This window comes from Olea europaea, chromosome 14 (genome assembly GCF_002742605.1).
Source record: "Olea europaea var. sylvestris chromosome 14, O_europaea_v1, whole genome shotgun sequence".
Taxonomy (NCBI): Eukaryota; Viridiplantae; Streptophyta; class Magnoliopsida; order Lamiales; family Oleaceae; genus Olea; species Olea europaea.
Genome location: NC_036250.1, coordinates 12,722,428 through 12,740,272, shown reverse-complemented (window position 1 = coordinate 12,740,272; position 17,845 = coordinate 12,722,428). Strand labels below are relative to the sequence as shown.

Genomic DNA, 17,845 nt, shown 5'->3' with positions numbered 1-17,845 from the left:
AAAATAAATAAATAAATTTATAAGCCCTTCCGCGCATGAGCTGACACGCCAATAAATGATTCAATCTGCATATAATGGGTTACTTTCACAAACGGTCACTGAACTTACGCTAAAATGACAAAATGGTTATTGAAGTTTAAAACTTTTAGTAACGATCACTTAAGTTTCGGGACGCTTTAAAAAATGGTCACTAAAGTTTAAAAACTTACAAAAATGATCATTAAAGTTTAAAAACTTTCAGAAGCGATAACTGAAGCTTAAAAACACTTTTTCAGTTTTTTGGGCTAATTTTGCGACAACTTTTCGGCCACTTTTGACCATCGATACCGTCGAATTTTGATACCGTTGAAAATTCCACAATGTTATTTTCAATTACGACCCAAAATCTCCCCGTAACTCCAAGGGATTCAACCGAAAAATCGATACAAAAATCGTCCAAAAAATCTGAAAATCTCAAAAAATCTCAGTCTGGAAAGATTTTCAAATTTTTTGGGAGACTTTTGAGGAGATTTTTCGATCGAATCTTTTAAAGTTGCTGGAAGATTTTGAATGGTAATTGAAGAGGATATTGTGGACTTTTTAATGGTATCAAAATTTGGTGGTATTAGTGGTCAGAAGTGGTCGAAAAGTTTCCGCAAAAGTAACCCAAAAAATTGAAAAAGTGTTTTTAAATTTCGATGACCGTTTCTAAAAGTCCTCCGAAACTTAAGTGACCTTACTAAAAGTTTTAAATTTTAGTGATCGTTTTGTAACTTTCACGTAAGTTCAATGCCCGTTTGTGAAATTAACTCGCGTATAATTGACGCCAACTGAAAATGACTATTTCTAGTATTTAAGATTATTTTTTTCTTGAAAACTTCTTGTATTTAAGATTTAAGGGCCAGGAATAATCACAAACTCCTCGGGCGGCCGATCGTAATTTCATAAATCTTTCTCAAGAAAAAGGAAGAAATTGTTGCCTCTTTCAATCTCGGGTAAATTCTTCTTGTTTTCATGCACAAGTCGTATGTATGTATATGTTAAATTGGACCCGAATTTATTGATTTCGACTTATAGGTTCAGTAATTGATTTTGCCTAGAATTTATGGATCTATGGTTTGATGTTGTTTTCTTGATTGATTTGGTGGTATGGGTTAGGATTCATTTCTGTTGTAGTAGAGTTTTTTTTGTTTTTATGTGGAATTCGGATATGGGGAAGGGTGGATTTAAACTGGAGTATTGATTGTAGGCGGCGAGGATGTCTACGCCGTCGAGGAAACGATTGATGAGGGATTTCAAGCGTTTGCAGCATGACCCTCCGGCCGGCATCAGCGGCGCACCATATGATAATAACATCATGCTGTGGAACGCCGTTATTTTTGGGTATGTTTTGTGAATTTAGTTTGCGCCATTAGTGATCCATTGAAGTTCAAATTTTTACTCATTTTTTACTGTGTCTGAAATGCAGCCCCGATGACACTCCTTGGGACGGAGGTGAGGCCATCCTTACTCTATAATTCCAGTTTTGTTTATTTCAATGATAATTGGTGCATTATTTGATTGTTTCAGTTTCATTATTTGTGGTTCTAACTGATAATCCTGCATTTGTCAGAAGTACTTATTAATATGTAAGGGATGATTATGGATATGTACTGCCGTACTAGATTTATGGCAATAAGCCTTTTTAGTGCTTTTCTGGTATTGATACCACCTCACAAAATGGACATTTAATAAGGATGCACATTCCACATTATCTATATATACCTTTTTGAGTGCGAATAAAGGTTTTTATATTGGATGTGCTGCATTTCACGGCAGCAGTTAAATAACTGTTGGTTAATTTTTACCTAGTAGCTGAATCAGATGATTTTCTTTTATTATTGATTCTGTGTTGGAGAAATTGAATTTGTTATGAGTGATCAATTCAGTGCATGACAAGGACAGAAAGGTTCAAGATTGAAATACATTGATCTGCCCATATAGTATGGTAAGCTAGATGGGTTCTTATTCTGCACGATGATGTTAAAAAAACACTACAGCTCAGTATGCCTTTGCTTATAAGACAAGGGTAGAATTTCTTTTTTCCATTTGCTAATTTTATGCGCTCATTTTCACTCTGGAGAGATTATCCTCTAGATGATGGCCACTTAACGAGTCTTTAAAATTGTGTAGATCTCATCATCGTATTGAACCTTTGGATTTCACACTTACAAAAAATTTGAATGATTACTGCTTTGGGTCTTTATAATATGCTGCTGTTCTCATCTTTCCTTTGCCCTTTTTTATTATGTGTTGAATAATGTTCCGTTCTTTGTTTCCCTGGGAAATCAATAGTTTGATCATTGGGCATATTCCTGTTTGCTTTTAGGTACGTTTAAGTTGACACTTCAGTTCACAGAGGATTACCCAAACAAGCCACCAACAGTGCGATTCATCTCCCGGATGTTCCATCCAAATAGTAAGAAACTTAAGATCTATTACATTTATTTTATAATATAGTCATGTTCGGTATGTATAAAATATATTATTACAATCAGTCTTGTTTCTTTTTTAGTTTTTGAACATCCGCATGGAATAGCCCGATGGTGCAAGTTTTCTGATTTAGGAGAATAAATAGAGATTTATGCTTTACTGTGTGTCTGGATATATGTATTGTTGCATGTCTTTGTAATCTCTAGGTCTTTTAGAAGAAGGAATAATATGTGGTCATTCATAAACGAAAATTATCAAGAACTAACTCCAGCTTTGCATAAAATACTCACCATATTTTAGGAAACTGAGCAGCCTCGGTGACAATATTGTCATTTATATAAGATTTTCTAGATGGCTAAGCAAAGATGACTTGCAGAGAAGCATCAACCAAAGATGATTTGTCGGGAAAGTGTTCCTACTATTTATCATTTAGACACACAAGGAACACCTTTGTTGCACGGACACTTCAACTAGAGTAATGTGTCCATATTCGACATGTGTCGGACTCATATCAAATATTTACACTTCTCAAACACTCTAAAATGATCATTCTTCTAATTAGAAATATTATATGTTTTTAACTCAAAGTTATTAATAAATAATAAATATGTACTCATATAAAAAGATTTCAACAAAAAAGTTAATAACAAGTATAAAACTAAATTTATATTATATAAATGAAGAAATTTTAAAGAAATTAATCAACATGTTGACTACATGTTGCGTCAGTACTTTTTTCAAAAATCAATCGTCGATGTATCCGACACGAGTTGTGTTAGACACACATATCCGTGTCGATGCATCATAGAGGAACACTTTCTCAACACATCTTGGACATGTGTCCAACGCATCAAGTTGTGTCCTATATATATACACAAACACACACACAAGCCCCATTTTTAAATCAATTCTGGAATAGATGAATTTCTAATGGGAAGTTTAAATTATTAAAGCATTTGCATAAAATTGTTTGTAATCTAATGTGAGAAAATTATAGGAATTCAATTTGTTTTACATCTATTATACGCAGTTTTAGGTGCACTTTAATTTTATTTGCAATACTGATACAAGTACAAAGTACAACAAAGAGCTGCCACTCTTACGAGGTTAAAATATTTCACCTACATAATTTGACATAAAATCTAAAGCTAAAGAGATACTAATTATATTTTAAAATTTCAAAAAATGTTAGATATAAATGCGAAATTCTAATAGATGTGTCCTGATCTGTCAGTGTGCTATACCTGGCTCTTTTTTACAAGTGTTCCTCTTCTGCTACAATGAAATCCTTTGGTTCTTTAGCTTTATCTATGCATACGTTTGAATGCAATATGCTGAGTGATATTTATGCCGTTCTCATGATCTTGTTTTGTTCTCGACCAGTTTATGCAGATGGAAGTATTTGCTTGGATATCCTGCAAAATCAGTGGAGTCCAATATATGACGTGGCAGCTATTCTTACATCTATCCAGGTGCCATGGGCGATAAACATTGATTCTCTCTATCCTCACTCACTTATACTACTATATTAAGAAAACATTTATTGATGAGATCATAAGTAGAATAAATTTATCAAACACTGCTAAGCTAAAATTAAAAATATTTCTTCATTCAGTATGTAATTGTAAAAAAATGGGTAGATCTTAGGAAATTCCCAGAGAAGACAGACGCTGTTGAGTATTCTTCTGTTTTTACTATAATGGCAGTAAAGAGGCAGTATGTTTTCCATGCTTATTTCTCCCACCTTTAGTTGTTTTATTTGGTACGAATGCATGCAGTCCAGTTCCCTAGGAAGATGCTCTATATTCTATCACACGTGTTCCCAGCAACAAAAGCCAGGTTTCAATCTTAGTTGCATATGAACTATGTTCCTTTGGAAGCTTCTTCCCTTTGCCACAAGGTAATTAATAGCAAAAATGGTTCAGCAGGGTGGTGGTGATGCTGCTTTTGATTCTGTTGTGTCTCACTCGAGTCCTCGGAAATTTATGTTTTAGTTGTATCCCATGGATCTCTATTGTTACACCACCTTGAGATAGGTATTTTCCAGTTGTTCTTTGGAGGATTCCTTGAGGGGTGGATCTCCATTTTCTGTCACCTATTAACAATTGTTTCATCTCTCCGTCTTCAGAATTCCTGTCTTTAGATATTTTGTTCGAGATATAGCTTTTGTTTTCATGGTTATTTATATTTCCATGTAATCTCAAAGATAGGGAGGTCGAGGATCTGATTGTTTCAATAAATTTTCTGGATCCTTTCCATCCCTCTGCATTATGGTTAACTGGATTTGGGCTTCTAATAATTCTGGTATCTACCCGTTCAAATCTTTTATTGTTAGTCTTCCCGATCACAAGGCAGCTCCTTTTTTTGTTGGATTCTTTCATTTGGAAATACAAGGTTCTTCAAGGTAAATGTTTACGTTATCTTCGGTCCTTCATGGCCTCATAACACTAATGATTACTAGTGCATTGCCCTCGAGGGCTTTCGCCCCTGTTGTTCGTGTCGTGTCAGTGGAGTAATGAGGCACGCTTATATTTGTTCTTGTTCTGTCCTATTGCTAGTGTTATCGGGAAAACTAGTTTCTCTTTCGGGAACCTCTCATCATCCCTGCATCTTAGATGAAGTTTCTTATCAAATTTTGGGCTTGGATTAGAATGCCAGGGTTTTTAAAGAGATACTATGATGGCCATTATTCGATCTATTTGGAGTGGAAGAAGAATGCAAGAATTTCGAGAATCATATTAGGACTTTCTCATGGTTTGTAGGATGGTGTTTCCTTTACTGGTGAAACTTCGGTGTGTGTAAGAGTCCTTTTAGCATGGCTTTTGAAAAGCCAAAAGGAGCTTTTCGACCCGTTTGGCTAATTTTGTTAAAGTGTTTTTGGTGGTTAGAAGAGCTTTTAGAGGAATATGGTTTAATGTGGCTTCCTCTAAAAGCACTTCCGGAATAGAAAATGTTTTTAAATATTAGTTTTCAAACAAAAATTAAAATAACTTCCTCCAAAAGCTCTTCTACAAGAAGCAAAAGTCATGTCAAACGGGCCCTAAGTAGTTCTTGATTCTTTCCTCTGTGTTAATAAATCTGTTCTCTCTTCCATCCGAAAAATATATAAATAGTCTTCTCATTGAGTACTCTCCCTTTTGCCATTCAGGCTTCTGTTTGTTGGATCTTTTTTAACTGGTTTTTGAACACGTGATAGAGATAGTTATAACTAGCTGGATTAGTTTTTTACAACTTACTGAAGTATTTGTCATTTTTCTTTCATTCCCTCCTAATTTAGCTACACCAATTGATTGGAAGTTATGACATACATTCACCATTCAAATTATTAAAACGTGTTCATAAAATGATGGATGAAATAAAGTTACATAACATATTAATGCCAAGGAGGGTACGTTTTCATTCTTTGAATTCCTAATTCATCCCTTTTTACTATTGCAGTCGCTGCTTTGTGATCCAAATCCGAACTCACCGGCAAATTCTGAAGCAGCTCGGATGTTTAGTGAAAACAAGCGTGAATATAACAGGAAGGTGCGTGAGATCGTTGAGCAGAGCTGGACAGCAGACTAAATAATCCCTGAGGATATGCGAAAGAAGATTGTCAGTTACTTGGGTAAGATTAATATTACATGTTTTTTCTCCGACTGTGTCTCTGAAATGGGATCGACTGGTGCAGGAAAAACGTTGTCAAGATCATATATCTTGTGTTTGGCTTAGGGATTGCAAGTTTTTATTATTTGATGTGCAACGTTACCTTCTTGTGGCTGTGAATGTGCATAATGATTTCATCTTGTATTTGATTGTTGAAAATTGAATGGAACTCCATTTTCATTAACCTTATTTAGAGTTGTGGGATATTTTTAATTTTCACAAATTCTTGTGTTTATTGTTCAACTACCTTCGTATGTTAACTGAAGCATGTTTATTGGGTTCATGGACGAATGTTGGTGGAATAATACTAACTGTACAAAAAGAGTTACATAATGGTTACGTACAGACAAGGTCTCAAAAAGAGAGTGGAGAAGTGTTTTTCTTTCTTTTCTTTTCTTTTTTCTTTTTTAAAAAAAAAAACACAATTATATTTCATCATATCATGTGTATGTAGACGATTACGTAAACTAATTTTGTACATGTAGTATAATCGAAGACCAAAAAAAAAGGGCTATGTGCTTTTTGCTCTAGTTTGCATTTTTTCCCCCTCTTTTAAAATTTTGACTTGTGTTGACACAGAGAATAGATTTGCCTGCGTTTGCTCCCTAGTAATTTGAATTATAATGGGAGGAATAGTATTTTTTAAAAAAATAAGTGGTGGTAAAAAAATGAAAAATTTTCGATTTACGTGTAATATTATTTTATTAAAGATTGTATGGTTGAAAATAAGAGAGAAATTTAATTTAAATTGATGAAATTTAAAGGGAGCCAAACGGGGCAGAATTTCATTCTGAAAAGTGAGATGGGGGATGAAAGAAGTATTGTTCAGTGTTTGTTTTCGGAGAATTTTTGTCTATTTTGAGAACCAACAACATTAGCTTCGCCCTTGAAATATGGTCCGTCTCGGTCTAAGTTGAGTGGAGTCGTGCCAAGACCCAGGTTAAGCGAGACTAATGTGCTTTGCTTTACTCGTCATACCTACGTGTAAGTAACTTATATAGCTTATATTTCATTTAGCAAAATTTAAAAAGTATTTACGGTCAGATATCATTTTTAACCATAAATTTTAATCTACTTACAAGTTCTTTGAAGTGGAGTCTTCTTATATTTTAATATTTAAATATGGTTTATGAAAGAAAATATTGCTTTAAATATAGTGCTATTAAAGCTTTTAAAATTTAATGCACATAACAATGGGTAGGATTATTTTTGAATGAAGTATTAGCCTTTGTTTAGTGGGTATTAAATTATTAGATTTTTAGAAATTTTAACAAGAGTTGATGAATTGTAAAGTTGAAAAGTAGTTGATTCCGTGAAATATGTAATTAAAAACAATTGTTAACTTCGACTTTGATTTTAATAAAAATCTAGATTTTAATCTGTATCAAATTTGGGTTCTCTTTATGCTACTTTTCTTAGCTTATGTTCTAAAACAGAAATCCACTGCTTTGTTTACAATTTCACAAGCACAATTCTAATAAGTTGTGCTATGATACCCGGGTTTCACTTCTCACTTTAGATTGCCCAAAAAAAAAAAAAAAAACTTCCATAGTAATCAAACAGTGCAAACAAGATTCATTTACCAACAAGAAACATGAAAATCAATCTAAGCAATCATCTTCAATTCTTCATGTGATGGATGAAAGTTTCGAAATTCTGAGAAGAAGATCCGGATCCACTTACACTCTCGAGAGCCATTTCCTTCAGTTTTACAGCATTCGTTTTAATACTATGGTCTGAAAGAAGCATTTCTATTTTAGTCGAAATTTCAAGCCTTGATCTGAGTCCATTCTCGTCTGGGTTGAGTCTCAAACCAATCTTCCACATGTCACAAATGTAATTCTGGTTGTAGAATTGATCCGAAAAATAAGGCCAACATAGGAAAGGAACTCCCATGGTTAGACCCTCCACGGTCGAGTTCCATCCACAATGGCTTATAAAACAAGCGACCGAAGAATGAGCTAATACTTCTTCCTGAGGTGCCCATTCGACAATTTTTCCACGTTTCGCCACTCTTTCGAGGAAACCATTTGGGAACTTGACTTTCGATCCATTGGCAAGATTTGACCTAACGACCCATAGAAATGGCCTGCCTGAAAGTTCAAGAGCCAGTGCTAGTTCATTTAACTGGTCCTGAGAGAAAACAGCTATGCTGCCGAAAGAAACATAGATCACCGAGCCAATTTGTTGTTTATCTAGCCAGCTAAAACAAGTTGTTTCCTCAATCCAAAGGCTCCCTCCAATGGCGGATGATTTCGAGTTATTAGTACTAAGCAATGGTCCAACAGGCAGAAAGTTGGGAATCAAATTACAAGCTGATGGTTCGAGTTCATAAAATGTATTGCAGAGCAGCCACTTTGCACGATGCGCTGTTTTTCCGCCGGCCATGAAAGTTTCGAACACTATCGATTGAGTCTTTAGGTCACCGGGGAAGCTCCATGGAAGTTCATTTTTTCTCCAGGAAGGTATATTATCTGGCAGGTTGATCAATTCATTTTTCTTAACAGATCCTGCAAGGAGAACAAGTTGGACATTTATTGAATTCTTATAATTTTAACATGTCAGATTCATTTTCATTAAAGACGTTGTATGTGCACAATTTTCATAAATGTGTGACAGTGATACTTAAATCCATGAGCATAAACCGTTGGAGAAGAACAAGTCGAGAAATCAGGAACAAACGATAAACAGAGAAGAATGATAAAAAAGAGCAAAGATAAAACTTTACCATTCATATCAAGATTTCCTGCTTGAATAAGCTTTGGAATTTGAAGTACCATGGCCATGCCTGCTGCTGCAGCTGATTGGAAGACTACTGATTCAGCTCCCAGTTTTTGGGTAACATCAAGTATCCATCCAATTGTGATATCAGCTATTACACAAGTAATCTTTTCATCACTGCTTCGACCGTTAATTTTCTCGATCAAATTCGTCAAATTTCCGGGCATCGTTCTTATGACACTTTCCATTAGCTCGAATCCAGGACTTCTGTCATCATCAGGTGGCAACCCATCTGGAATCGAGATTAGTTGTATTGGGTTTTGGCTCTTATCCTCCTCAGACATTGCAGCAACAACTTTCGCATGTATATGTTCCGTGTTAACGAATGTAACCTTAATCCCTCGACTGGCAATTCGTCGACACAATTTCATGAGCGGCCGTACATGTCCTTGAGCTGGAAACGGAACGGCCAATACGTGTGGTTGTCTCTTGCCCTTAACTGCCATTGCTTCTTGTTGTGCTGAAATTGATGAAGAACAAGAAAAATCAGCGACAAGAATCCACCAAATGGAAGATTTGAACACGATGATGATTCACTATCTTCAAACGATATTTGCTGGCGTATCTGTTTCTATTTCCTTCTAGCTTATTAATATACGAGTTTTGAAAATAACAGGACTCAATTATATAGGCAATAATTCCCCATTTGTTGTCCTCTGATCATTGCAAATTAGTTTTTTAACAGTTCAAGACAAAATCCGCACGTCATTATATCAATAAAACTAGCACACATGAATAAAATGTATAATGAGTTTAAGAAAAATATTCACACGTGATTAGATCCTTAAACATTGGAACATATGAATAACATGTATAGTTTAATGTGCTCGAGCAAATAATTGTCCAAGTAGAACAGCTTCATTTCTTTGTTAAAATAGAGTAATGGAACACATGAAAAAAAAAAAACGTGTATAGTTTTAAGATGCCGGTGCAGTTTAAGTCCAACTTTACGTGCTGACAGCTTCAATTTTTTTAAACGCATGAATAAGATTCTTACAATGAAAGATGTCATTCCGTCGGGCTTGGGCTATCATTACGTTGCACGTAGATTTATTTAATTTTGTACGTTTACTTGTATACATTTGATTGATATTTTAGGGCTTGTTCATTATTTTCAAAAAATACATTTTTCAACAGTGATTTGACATCATTTCAATCATACATTATTTAATAAAATAATATACACGCAAATCTAATTTTTTTTTAAATTTTTTAACCACACATTTTCTATTGATTTGACATGAATAATGTATTTTTTTTTAAATGTGGCTCAAACAAGGGCTAAAATGAATTATTCTACTTTAACCACCCTGCTGGACACTTTGGCACCAATTAAATGGTGCGTCATGTCACCGATGCTTAAGAGATCATTCATATATATATGCTCTTCCTTGATCGATATAAAAACAATCTTTGATCGTCTTAATGGTTCAAACTAGTCGAGTTGGAAAAATATTTGGGTTGACAGAGAATTGTAGAATATAGTTGATGTAACAATAAAAGCATACTTGCCAAACTTCACAAAAAATGGACTACGTCTAAGGTCCAACTTAAGGTTAGGTACACATTATTTTGCAAAATAAATCTCTAGGTTTAAAAGAGAAAATGAAAGAAAAGATGAATATTGATGACGAAACCCATTGCTTTTATTGGACTATGAAGCCATGGTATTCAATCCAATAAGGAAAAAATTCATATGTCAGGTGTATAGTTAACGCCAATTCACAATTGAGGTATGAAAAGTAAACATTCAGATCTCAAGTGTATGTGTGTGTGTGTGTGTGTATTCTGTTACGTAACTTTCCTATAATCCCGCGTAGTTTCCATCAATAACAAGGCTCTACCACTACAAAATCTTCATAAAAAATAAAACATCCAGAGTAATTTCAAGCCAGTCACTGGAGAACCCTAATTCAGCCGTCGAAGGAGAAAAAATTAGGTAATTGTGCATTCGCCATTCATATATGAAGTGATTGATGTCATCGACATTGATGGTTTCGTGTCACAGATTTGGAATTAGTTTAGAGAAATTGACATTTTCGCATAACAGAAATCAATCCAAGTATTGGTCTGATTATTTTGTTCACTACTAGTTTTTTGCATTTAGCATCATCAGATAAGATCTGAAATTTTTCTGTAGTCAAATTTTCACGGACCGAATCTATTGTGGTCACATGTGTCAAATTCAATAACATTGTGCAGAAGAATGTTAACGACATGTATGATATGTGACTTAATTGAGTGTAATCAGTCTTAGACAAGCGTAACATCGATTGTGGATGTCTATGACCACTACAAAAATGTGGCAGATTGTAATGACATCAAACATAAGGGGTGAACAGCATATGTGACCTTTGTGATTTATGCTGGAAGACGAAGAAACAGAGGATTCATTGTGGATGATTAAATGTGACCTATGTGCTAAAAATGTGACCTCCATTTGTTTTCGATTATCTGTAAGATATGTTATATTGGCATTGATCGTACTCGTGTGTGACCTATTCCGATATTTGACCTGAATGTGACCACACGACACAACAGTATCCATACACATATGTGACATGTGTAATTAAATTAACAATTGAGAATGTGAGGATTTGAAATTCAATTTTGCAGAAATGGTGTACTTGCACGTATGTTTGTTGCATGGATCTTAGTCAGCATTGGCGTTGGTAGACCGTGGATGCAGTTATGTAAACCTTGTAAACACGATTATGTTAGAGTTTAGCTTGGATCCGACTAAGGTAGCAGTATCATTGAAGTATGTACTGAACGACGATTTGCTGCAATTAGGATAAAAAAATGACAGCAACGTGCTTGCATACATTCTGCTGAAGAAGTCGATCGTGATCCTGCTAAATACCCATTACTCATTGACATAACCAATACAGCAATAGATTACCCATCTGACATGGTCACAGATAATGCTTGTCGTAACAGAGAGCTTTATACATTGCAGAATGTGGCCACAGAAATCCGCAAAGCATCAAGTGAACGTCTAGGTCACATTTGTGACAATGAAGTTACAATTGTTTCTATAGCAGATGCTAGTGAGGTCGAAGAAGGAAGGATTTTCCGTGATAAGGATATTTTAAAATTGAACCTATTCTTTTTTTCCATAAGAAACATGTTTGAGTTTATGGTTGAACAATCCGACAAGAAATAGTATGTGGTGAGGTGTTCTCAGGAAGGATGTACTTGGATATACCGATCGTTGAAATGGGGTAAAACTAATCTATTTAAGATTCGAAAGATTGGTAGTCACACATGTACATCAAATGTTGTCTTGGGGTCACACAGACAAGTATCAGCTGCAATTGTTTCATCTAGCATCAAGTACAAGTACACATTGATTGGCACCATATACACACCAAAGGACATATGAAGTGATATGTTACATACTTTTAGAGTATATTTGAATTACTCAAAAGTTTGGAGATCCCGTGAACAAACATTGAAGATGATTAGGGGTGATCTGACGGAATCATTCGGTAGGATACCAAGTTTCTTCTACATGCTCTGACAAAGAAATCTTGGTATGGTCACAGAGTTGGAGGTTGATAGTCACAATAGGTTCAAGTATTATTTTATGGCACTCGGTGCATCAATACAGGGACGGTAACATTGTAGGCTCGTAATTGTCGTCAATAATACTTATTTGAATGGTTATTATGGAGATACCCTATTCATAGCATGTATACAAAATGCAAATAATGGCATATTTGTTCTTGCTTTTAGAGTAGGGGATAATGAGAACGACAAATCTTGGATATGATTTTTGGAGAAACTGAAAATGCATATGGATACAGAGAAGGATTGTGTTTTGTATCAGACCGTCATGACAGTATAAAAAAAGAAATAGAACAGTTGTATCCGAGAAGTTGCCACGATATCTACTCGTTCCATTTGCTGCAGAATCTAAAGTCATATTATGGAAAATCAGGGCAAAATATTACGCAAGCGTTCAATTCGGCTGTCCGCGCTTACACATTAGAAGAATTTAAATACAACATGCAACAACTGGACGGGATGAATGGGAAGATTCGTGATTACCTAGTACTGTACTGACTACAGCACTCCATTATCACATGCAGTGAAGTGGTCACATATATCCTTTTATACTATACTTATAGTATGATATCTTTTGGCAGGATGAAGTAGGCCCTGAAAAGTGGTCACGAATACATATACCGATAAACAGATACTCTACAATAACATCAAACATTGTAGAATCAGTAAAAGTGGTCACACAGGCAGCTAAGAATTATCCTATTGTATTTCTGCTGGAGTCATTGCGACAACCAGTACAAAATTGGTTCTGTAAACATAGAGATGAAGCGCATGGAACTTTTACGATGTTGACAAGCAAGTTCGAGAACGTCATGAGGAGAATGAGTTCAGAACTAAGGAACTTGAGGGCAACTTTCTTATGTATCCTGAAGTTTGTGTATGTGACCTAAATTGAAGTATGTATGTGATTATATCATAGGTATCTGAGATATGGAATGCACATCTTTGATTATATGTCCAAATTATAGTTGCATGTGAGCAGCAATTAATGTTTGTGATGCTATATACTTTGTTTATGGTGCTATATACTTTGTCTGCTAATGTTAAACCTCTGACCTAAATGGATTGTATGTGACAACCAAGTATGAAGTCCTGTGACCTGAACATGTAATTGTGCACTGAAATATGAATGTCTGTGACCTATTCTTTTTTACTTTAAATTGACACATACCATTGGTGCTACTACACTCTCACATGTATCTCCTTCCAACCAAATAGTGTTTTCCGTGAGTGATGAAAGGTCCACCTTTGTTGTTGACATTGAGCAATGTATATGCACTTGCAGGATGTTACAGGTCGATCTGATGCCATGTCTACATGCATTGGCTGTAATTTCACATACGAAAAGGGATCCATATGCTTACCGTTCTTATTATTACACAAGGGATGCATATGTAAATGCTTACGAAAGTTCGGCATATCCTATTGGAAATCTAGGCGAATGGAGAGTGCCCAATGAAGTAGAATTTCAAATTGTTTTAGTTCCTAACCAGAAACGGAGTTCTGGAAGACCTACTGAGAAGAGGAAGAGATCATCTAGGGAAGGGAAACCAAAAGTAAGATGTGAACATTGTGGTGCACATGGTCACAACCGCAGGAGATGCTCAAGTTTGGTCCCATTAAGTAAGAACGATTGATGGAGTACCAACCTGTAATAAGAATTCAATACGTGATGAAAACTTATCAAAGTTAGATCGCATTCTTGAATTTAAACTGTTATTAGCATACCGACATTGAGATCATTTGTAACTAAATGTGTTTCAATTGATCAATTGACAAATGATGTTGAAAAAGTAAAGTAGTAAATGCTCACTGAAATATACCCGCACTTTTTATTCAATTTAGCAGAGAATTGTGTAATTGATGATTATGGATTCCATACACCGTAATATATTTGAATTGATACCATTAATTCAATTAAAGACATGAACTGTGACCTAAACGTGGTGTAGAAGCTTGGATAAATTAATTGTGACCTGAACATGGTGGAGAATAAATATCTGTCCATTAACAGATTCAATAAATAAGATGAACTGTGACCAGCTCTTGGCATGATATGTTATGAGAGCTAAATCCGTGATCTAATATATATGGTATGTGACCTATTGTTGACATATGTCATGGCAAACTAAAACTGTGACCAAATGCACTACCAAATCTGTGACTAGATACACATATGATGCATGACCTATTTTTTACACATGGCATGGCAAACAACAACTATGACAAAAAGCACAACTATGTGACCAAATTCACAACAACAACATAACATGAAATGTGACCTAATTTTCGGTGTACAATTAGACCTGTGACTTGATCTTGGCATGAAATGTTATGAGTGCTAAATCCATGACCTGCTATGCATATGATATGCGACCTGTTATTGACATATGTCATGTCAAACTGATACTCTGGCCAAAAGCAATACTAAATCTGTGACCTGGTACACATGATACATGACCTGTTATTTACACACAGCATTGCAAAATAAATCTGTAACCAAAAGCACAACTGTGTATCCAAACAACAACATATTAACAACTGAAAAGTTGGGGGCACTCATGTATTGCAAAATCATATTCATATCCACATGACAGTATTGAGTACAAACATCTCCACTGCTTGAAAGAAATATAAAATGCTACCAACTGAAGCATAAAATTTATTTACAAATCTTTTCATACTTGTCATTCTATTACAATCCCCTCCCCTTTAAAATCCTGTCTCGCCTTCTTCATGTAAGGTTCCCGGTGTTTGTAGAGTAGCAATACGATATCAAGTCTACATTTTGTAGCATCGAATTGATGGAGAATAGAACATCTGCCGTCATGGAGGATATACAATGCATACAATATCACGAACACCTCGTAGTCAAGACTGTATAAGAACACAATATAGTGTGTTATGAATTAATTAGTTTGCAAGTTATACGCATAGTATTGATCACATACTTACCCATTCGTCTGCTGAGGCAGGGTACTGTCAATGGTCACCTTCATTTGCTTGCATTCAGATTCGTTATAATCAGGGTCTTTTTTCGAAATTCCCAACGCCTTCATAAGAGCAGACAATACCTTCACATAAGGCTCAATACCTTCCAGCGCCTTCCAATTGCGATAAGTTTTTCCAACTGAATTGAACAGCATCAAAGTATGGCTCCTAAATTCAACCAAACCTAGCATCCAGTGAACTTTGTTCGTGGGCAGGAGTGGCATGAACTCATAGTCTACATCGGCCCAAGATGTGCTCAGGGATATCATGTGACCTATGACAGCCTTAATCAAGCTGCTCTTTGACAACAGAACATGAGGATCTTTTTGGAAAGCGGGGAAATATATCTTTTATCTTGTTCTAGAACCAAGAGTCCATCGTTGTAGCTCTAAACTTTACTTTCCCAAATTTCGCTACCTGGCGAATGTAGTAGAAGCATGCATCCATGTGCTGTTTGAACATGAAGGACATAATTAGGTACAACATTAAAAGGTTATGACTCTATGACAATGGTAGCTTAACGGTACGTCCATGGTGTGGTATGAGGTTTTTAATGTTGTGTGACTGGTTAACAAAGAAATGTGTTGTGAACAGATACATAAGTGTTACCATACGTAACCACTCAAAGACGTTTCAACATCTATTAGCTGGTGGAACCATGTCTTGTGACCGACTGGGTATAAGCCAATACTAAAGGCTAGTTTGATTTGGTCATCATGCTCATTAAACTTTTTCCTGTTGCCACAAATTTACTGTCAAGATAATGTGACTGTGTGAGTAGTGTATTTGAAAATGTAAGAAAAATGTACATACCTATTTTTGGGTTTATACCCTCTCTAAAACCAACCGAAGAATGCTGATTTATCAGCTTCTTCAACATGGTCTTTATAATTTCCAAATACAATAACATTACTGTCATGCTGCGGTACCTTTCCTTCCCCGGCAACAAATAGAGACCGCAGTATCCTCGCAGGCCTTGAAACCCACTTAACTGATAATTCAGAAGCCGGTTCAGGAGTTGGTGATCCCTGTGAATTGTAAAAGGTCACATTTAGTTTGTATAAATTCGATGTACACATAGTGTGACTAGCAGATTACACCAAAAAAAAATAATTTGAATACCTCTTCATCAACATTTTTTGATGCCGTAATCATATCAGATATGACAGCATCTACCTGCTTTTGAATTTCTACAGACTGCAAATCATCCGGTTGTGTGTATTATATACCCAGGTCAAATGATGGCAGTTGAAGACTACATGGAAATGCAACGTCGTCAGTTGAGTCAACTTTCCCCTTCCCTTTCCTGTCGACAACAGGTTGTAGTTTTTCTACCTGTACGTGAAATTGGAGAATTTGAGACTTGAGACCCATAACTATGGTCAGTGAAAGATAGATTGAACATATAATGTACCTAGCTCGTCGATCTTCTCGAATCCTCCGACAACATGACTTTCTTCACCTCCAACAACAACAGCTTCCATTTCTTTGTACTCATTAACTAGGCAACCTTTCCTGTCATTGAATCGCCTTAAAATCTCATCAATTGAGCTTGAGATCATTACAGTCACGAATTCAGACAGGAATTGCATGTTCATCCTAATCTTAGTCATGTCATGTTTTAACTGTCCTTGCATTAGGATGATTTCGATTATATTTTTTGCCTAATCAGAGTTGAGGCTCGACATCTGTGACTTGATGGCGTCCATCTTCATGGTTAATACTTTATTCTGTGACTTAAGTCCTGATATTTGCACATTCAAATCGTGATGCACCTGTAAGCATGATTAAGATAAATAGTTACATATGACCTTCAAAAACATGCCTGTGACCAAAAGAAAGGAACTGTGACCTATACTAAGTGAACTGTGGCTGCAATTTGAAGCATGATTAAGATTAATAGTTACATGTGACCTTCAAAATCATACTTGTGACCAAAGGACAGGAACTGCGACCTGTACTAAGTGAACTGTGACCGCAATTTGAAAACATTTAAACAGACATGAATAGAATCTTACAACACTCCCTTGCATTCCATGATGTTTTTCTTCATTTGGAGAATGTTGGGGACCTGAAGGGCCTTCATCAGGACGGGGTATTTCCTGAAGGGATATCACCTCACATCATCATAAAGGATCCACGAAATCGTCATCATCATCTGTAATGTGAGCCTATCTAACATCAATGTTCGTTACCAAAGGCACGGATTCTTCACTGTTGTATACAGGGTCAACGGACTTTCTCTTCCTGCTTTCCTTTCGATGGCTATCCCGGGAAAACTCAGGTTGAATTGGTTTGTTATGCTGCACGCCATCCATGTATGGCATTGCTATTTCAGCTTCAGTAAGTACCAGGTCACATATTTCAATCTGCACTGCATTACAGTAAAGATTAGAAACAATAA

General features: G+C 35.7%; 2 protein-coding genes across 3 annotated transcripts; one reads left to right on the top strand and one right to left on the bottom strand.

Annotated features, from left to right (window-relative positions):
- Positions 1-848: 848 nt before the first annotated feature.
- LOC111409217 (ubiquitin-conjugating enzyme E2 2) lies at positions 849-6,288 on the top strand. 2 transcript variants are annotated; one of them, XM_023039225.1, is made up of 7 exons: positions 849-974; positions 1,229-1,362; positions 1,448-1,473; positions 2,348-2,437; positions 3,835-3,923; positions 5,890-6,061; positions 6,125-6,288. In XM_023039225.1, the coding sequence occupies exons 2-6, from the start codon at positions 1,238-1,240 to the stop codon at positions 6,016-6,018; spliced, it is 459 nt and encodes a 152-aa protein (XP_022894993.1). In that variant the 5' UTR covers positions 849-974; positions 1,229-1,237; the 3' UTR covers positions 6,019-6,061; positions 6,125-6,288. The 2 variants fall into 2 exon arrangements, with proteins under 2 accessions (XP_022894993.1, XP_022894992.1); XM_023039224.1 differs by having other exon boundaries at positions 5,890-6,288.
- A 1,324-nt stretch (positions 6,289-7,612) lies between these two features.
- Positions 7,613-9,526, bottom strand: LOC111409663 (UDP-glycosyltransferase 83A1-like). Its single transcript, XM_023039685.1, has 2 exons — positions 8,828-9,526; positions 7,613-8,609 (listed from the first exon to the last, which is right to left on the bottom strand). Exons 1-2 carry the CDS (start codon positions 9,324-9,326, stop codon positions 7,720-7,722), a joined length of 1,389 nt encoding a protein of 462 aa, XP_022895453.1. The 5' UTR covers positions 9,327-9,526; the 3' UTR covers positions 7,613-7,719.
- Between the last annotated feature and the right edge of the window lie 8,319 nt (positions 9,527-17,845).

What these genes read in the sequence shown, in the direction of transcription:
- LOC111409217 (XM_023039225.1), top strand. Translation starts at nt 1,238, where the DNA reads ATGTCTACGCCGTCGAGGAAACGATTGATGAGGGATTTCAAGCGTTTG. An exon ending in TGGAACGCCGTTATTTTTGG is followed by an intron (nt 1,363 to 1,447) that starts GTATGTTTTGTG and finishes TCTGAAATGCAG; the next exon opens with CCCCGATGACACTCCTTGGG. An exon ending in CTATTCTTACATCTATCCAG is followed by an intron (nt 3,924 to 5,889) that starts GTGCCATGGGCG and finishes TTACTATTGCAG; the next exon opens with TCGCTGCTTTGTGATCCAAA.
- LOC111409663 (XM_023039685.1), bottom strand. Translation starts at nt 9,326, where the DNA reads ATGGCAGTTAAGGGCAAGAGACAACCACACGTATTGGCCGTTCCGTTT. An exon ending in AGGAAATCTTGATATGAATG is followed by an intron (nt 8,610 to 8,827) that starts GTAAAGTTTTAT and finishes TTCTCCTTGCAG; the next exon opens with GATCTGTTAAGAAAAATGAA.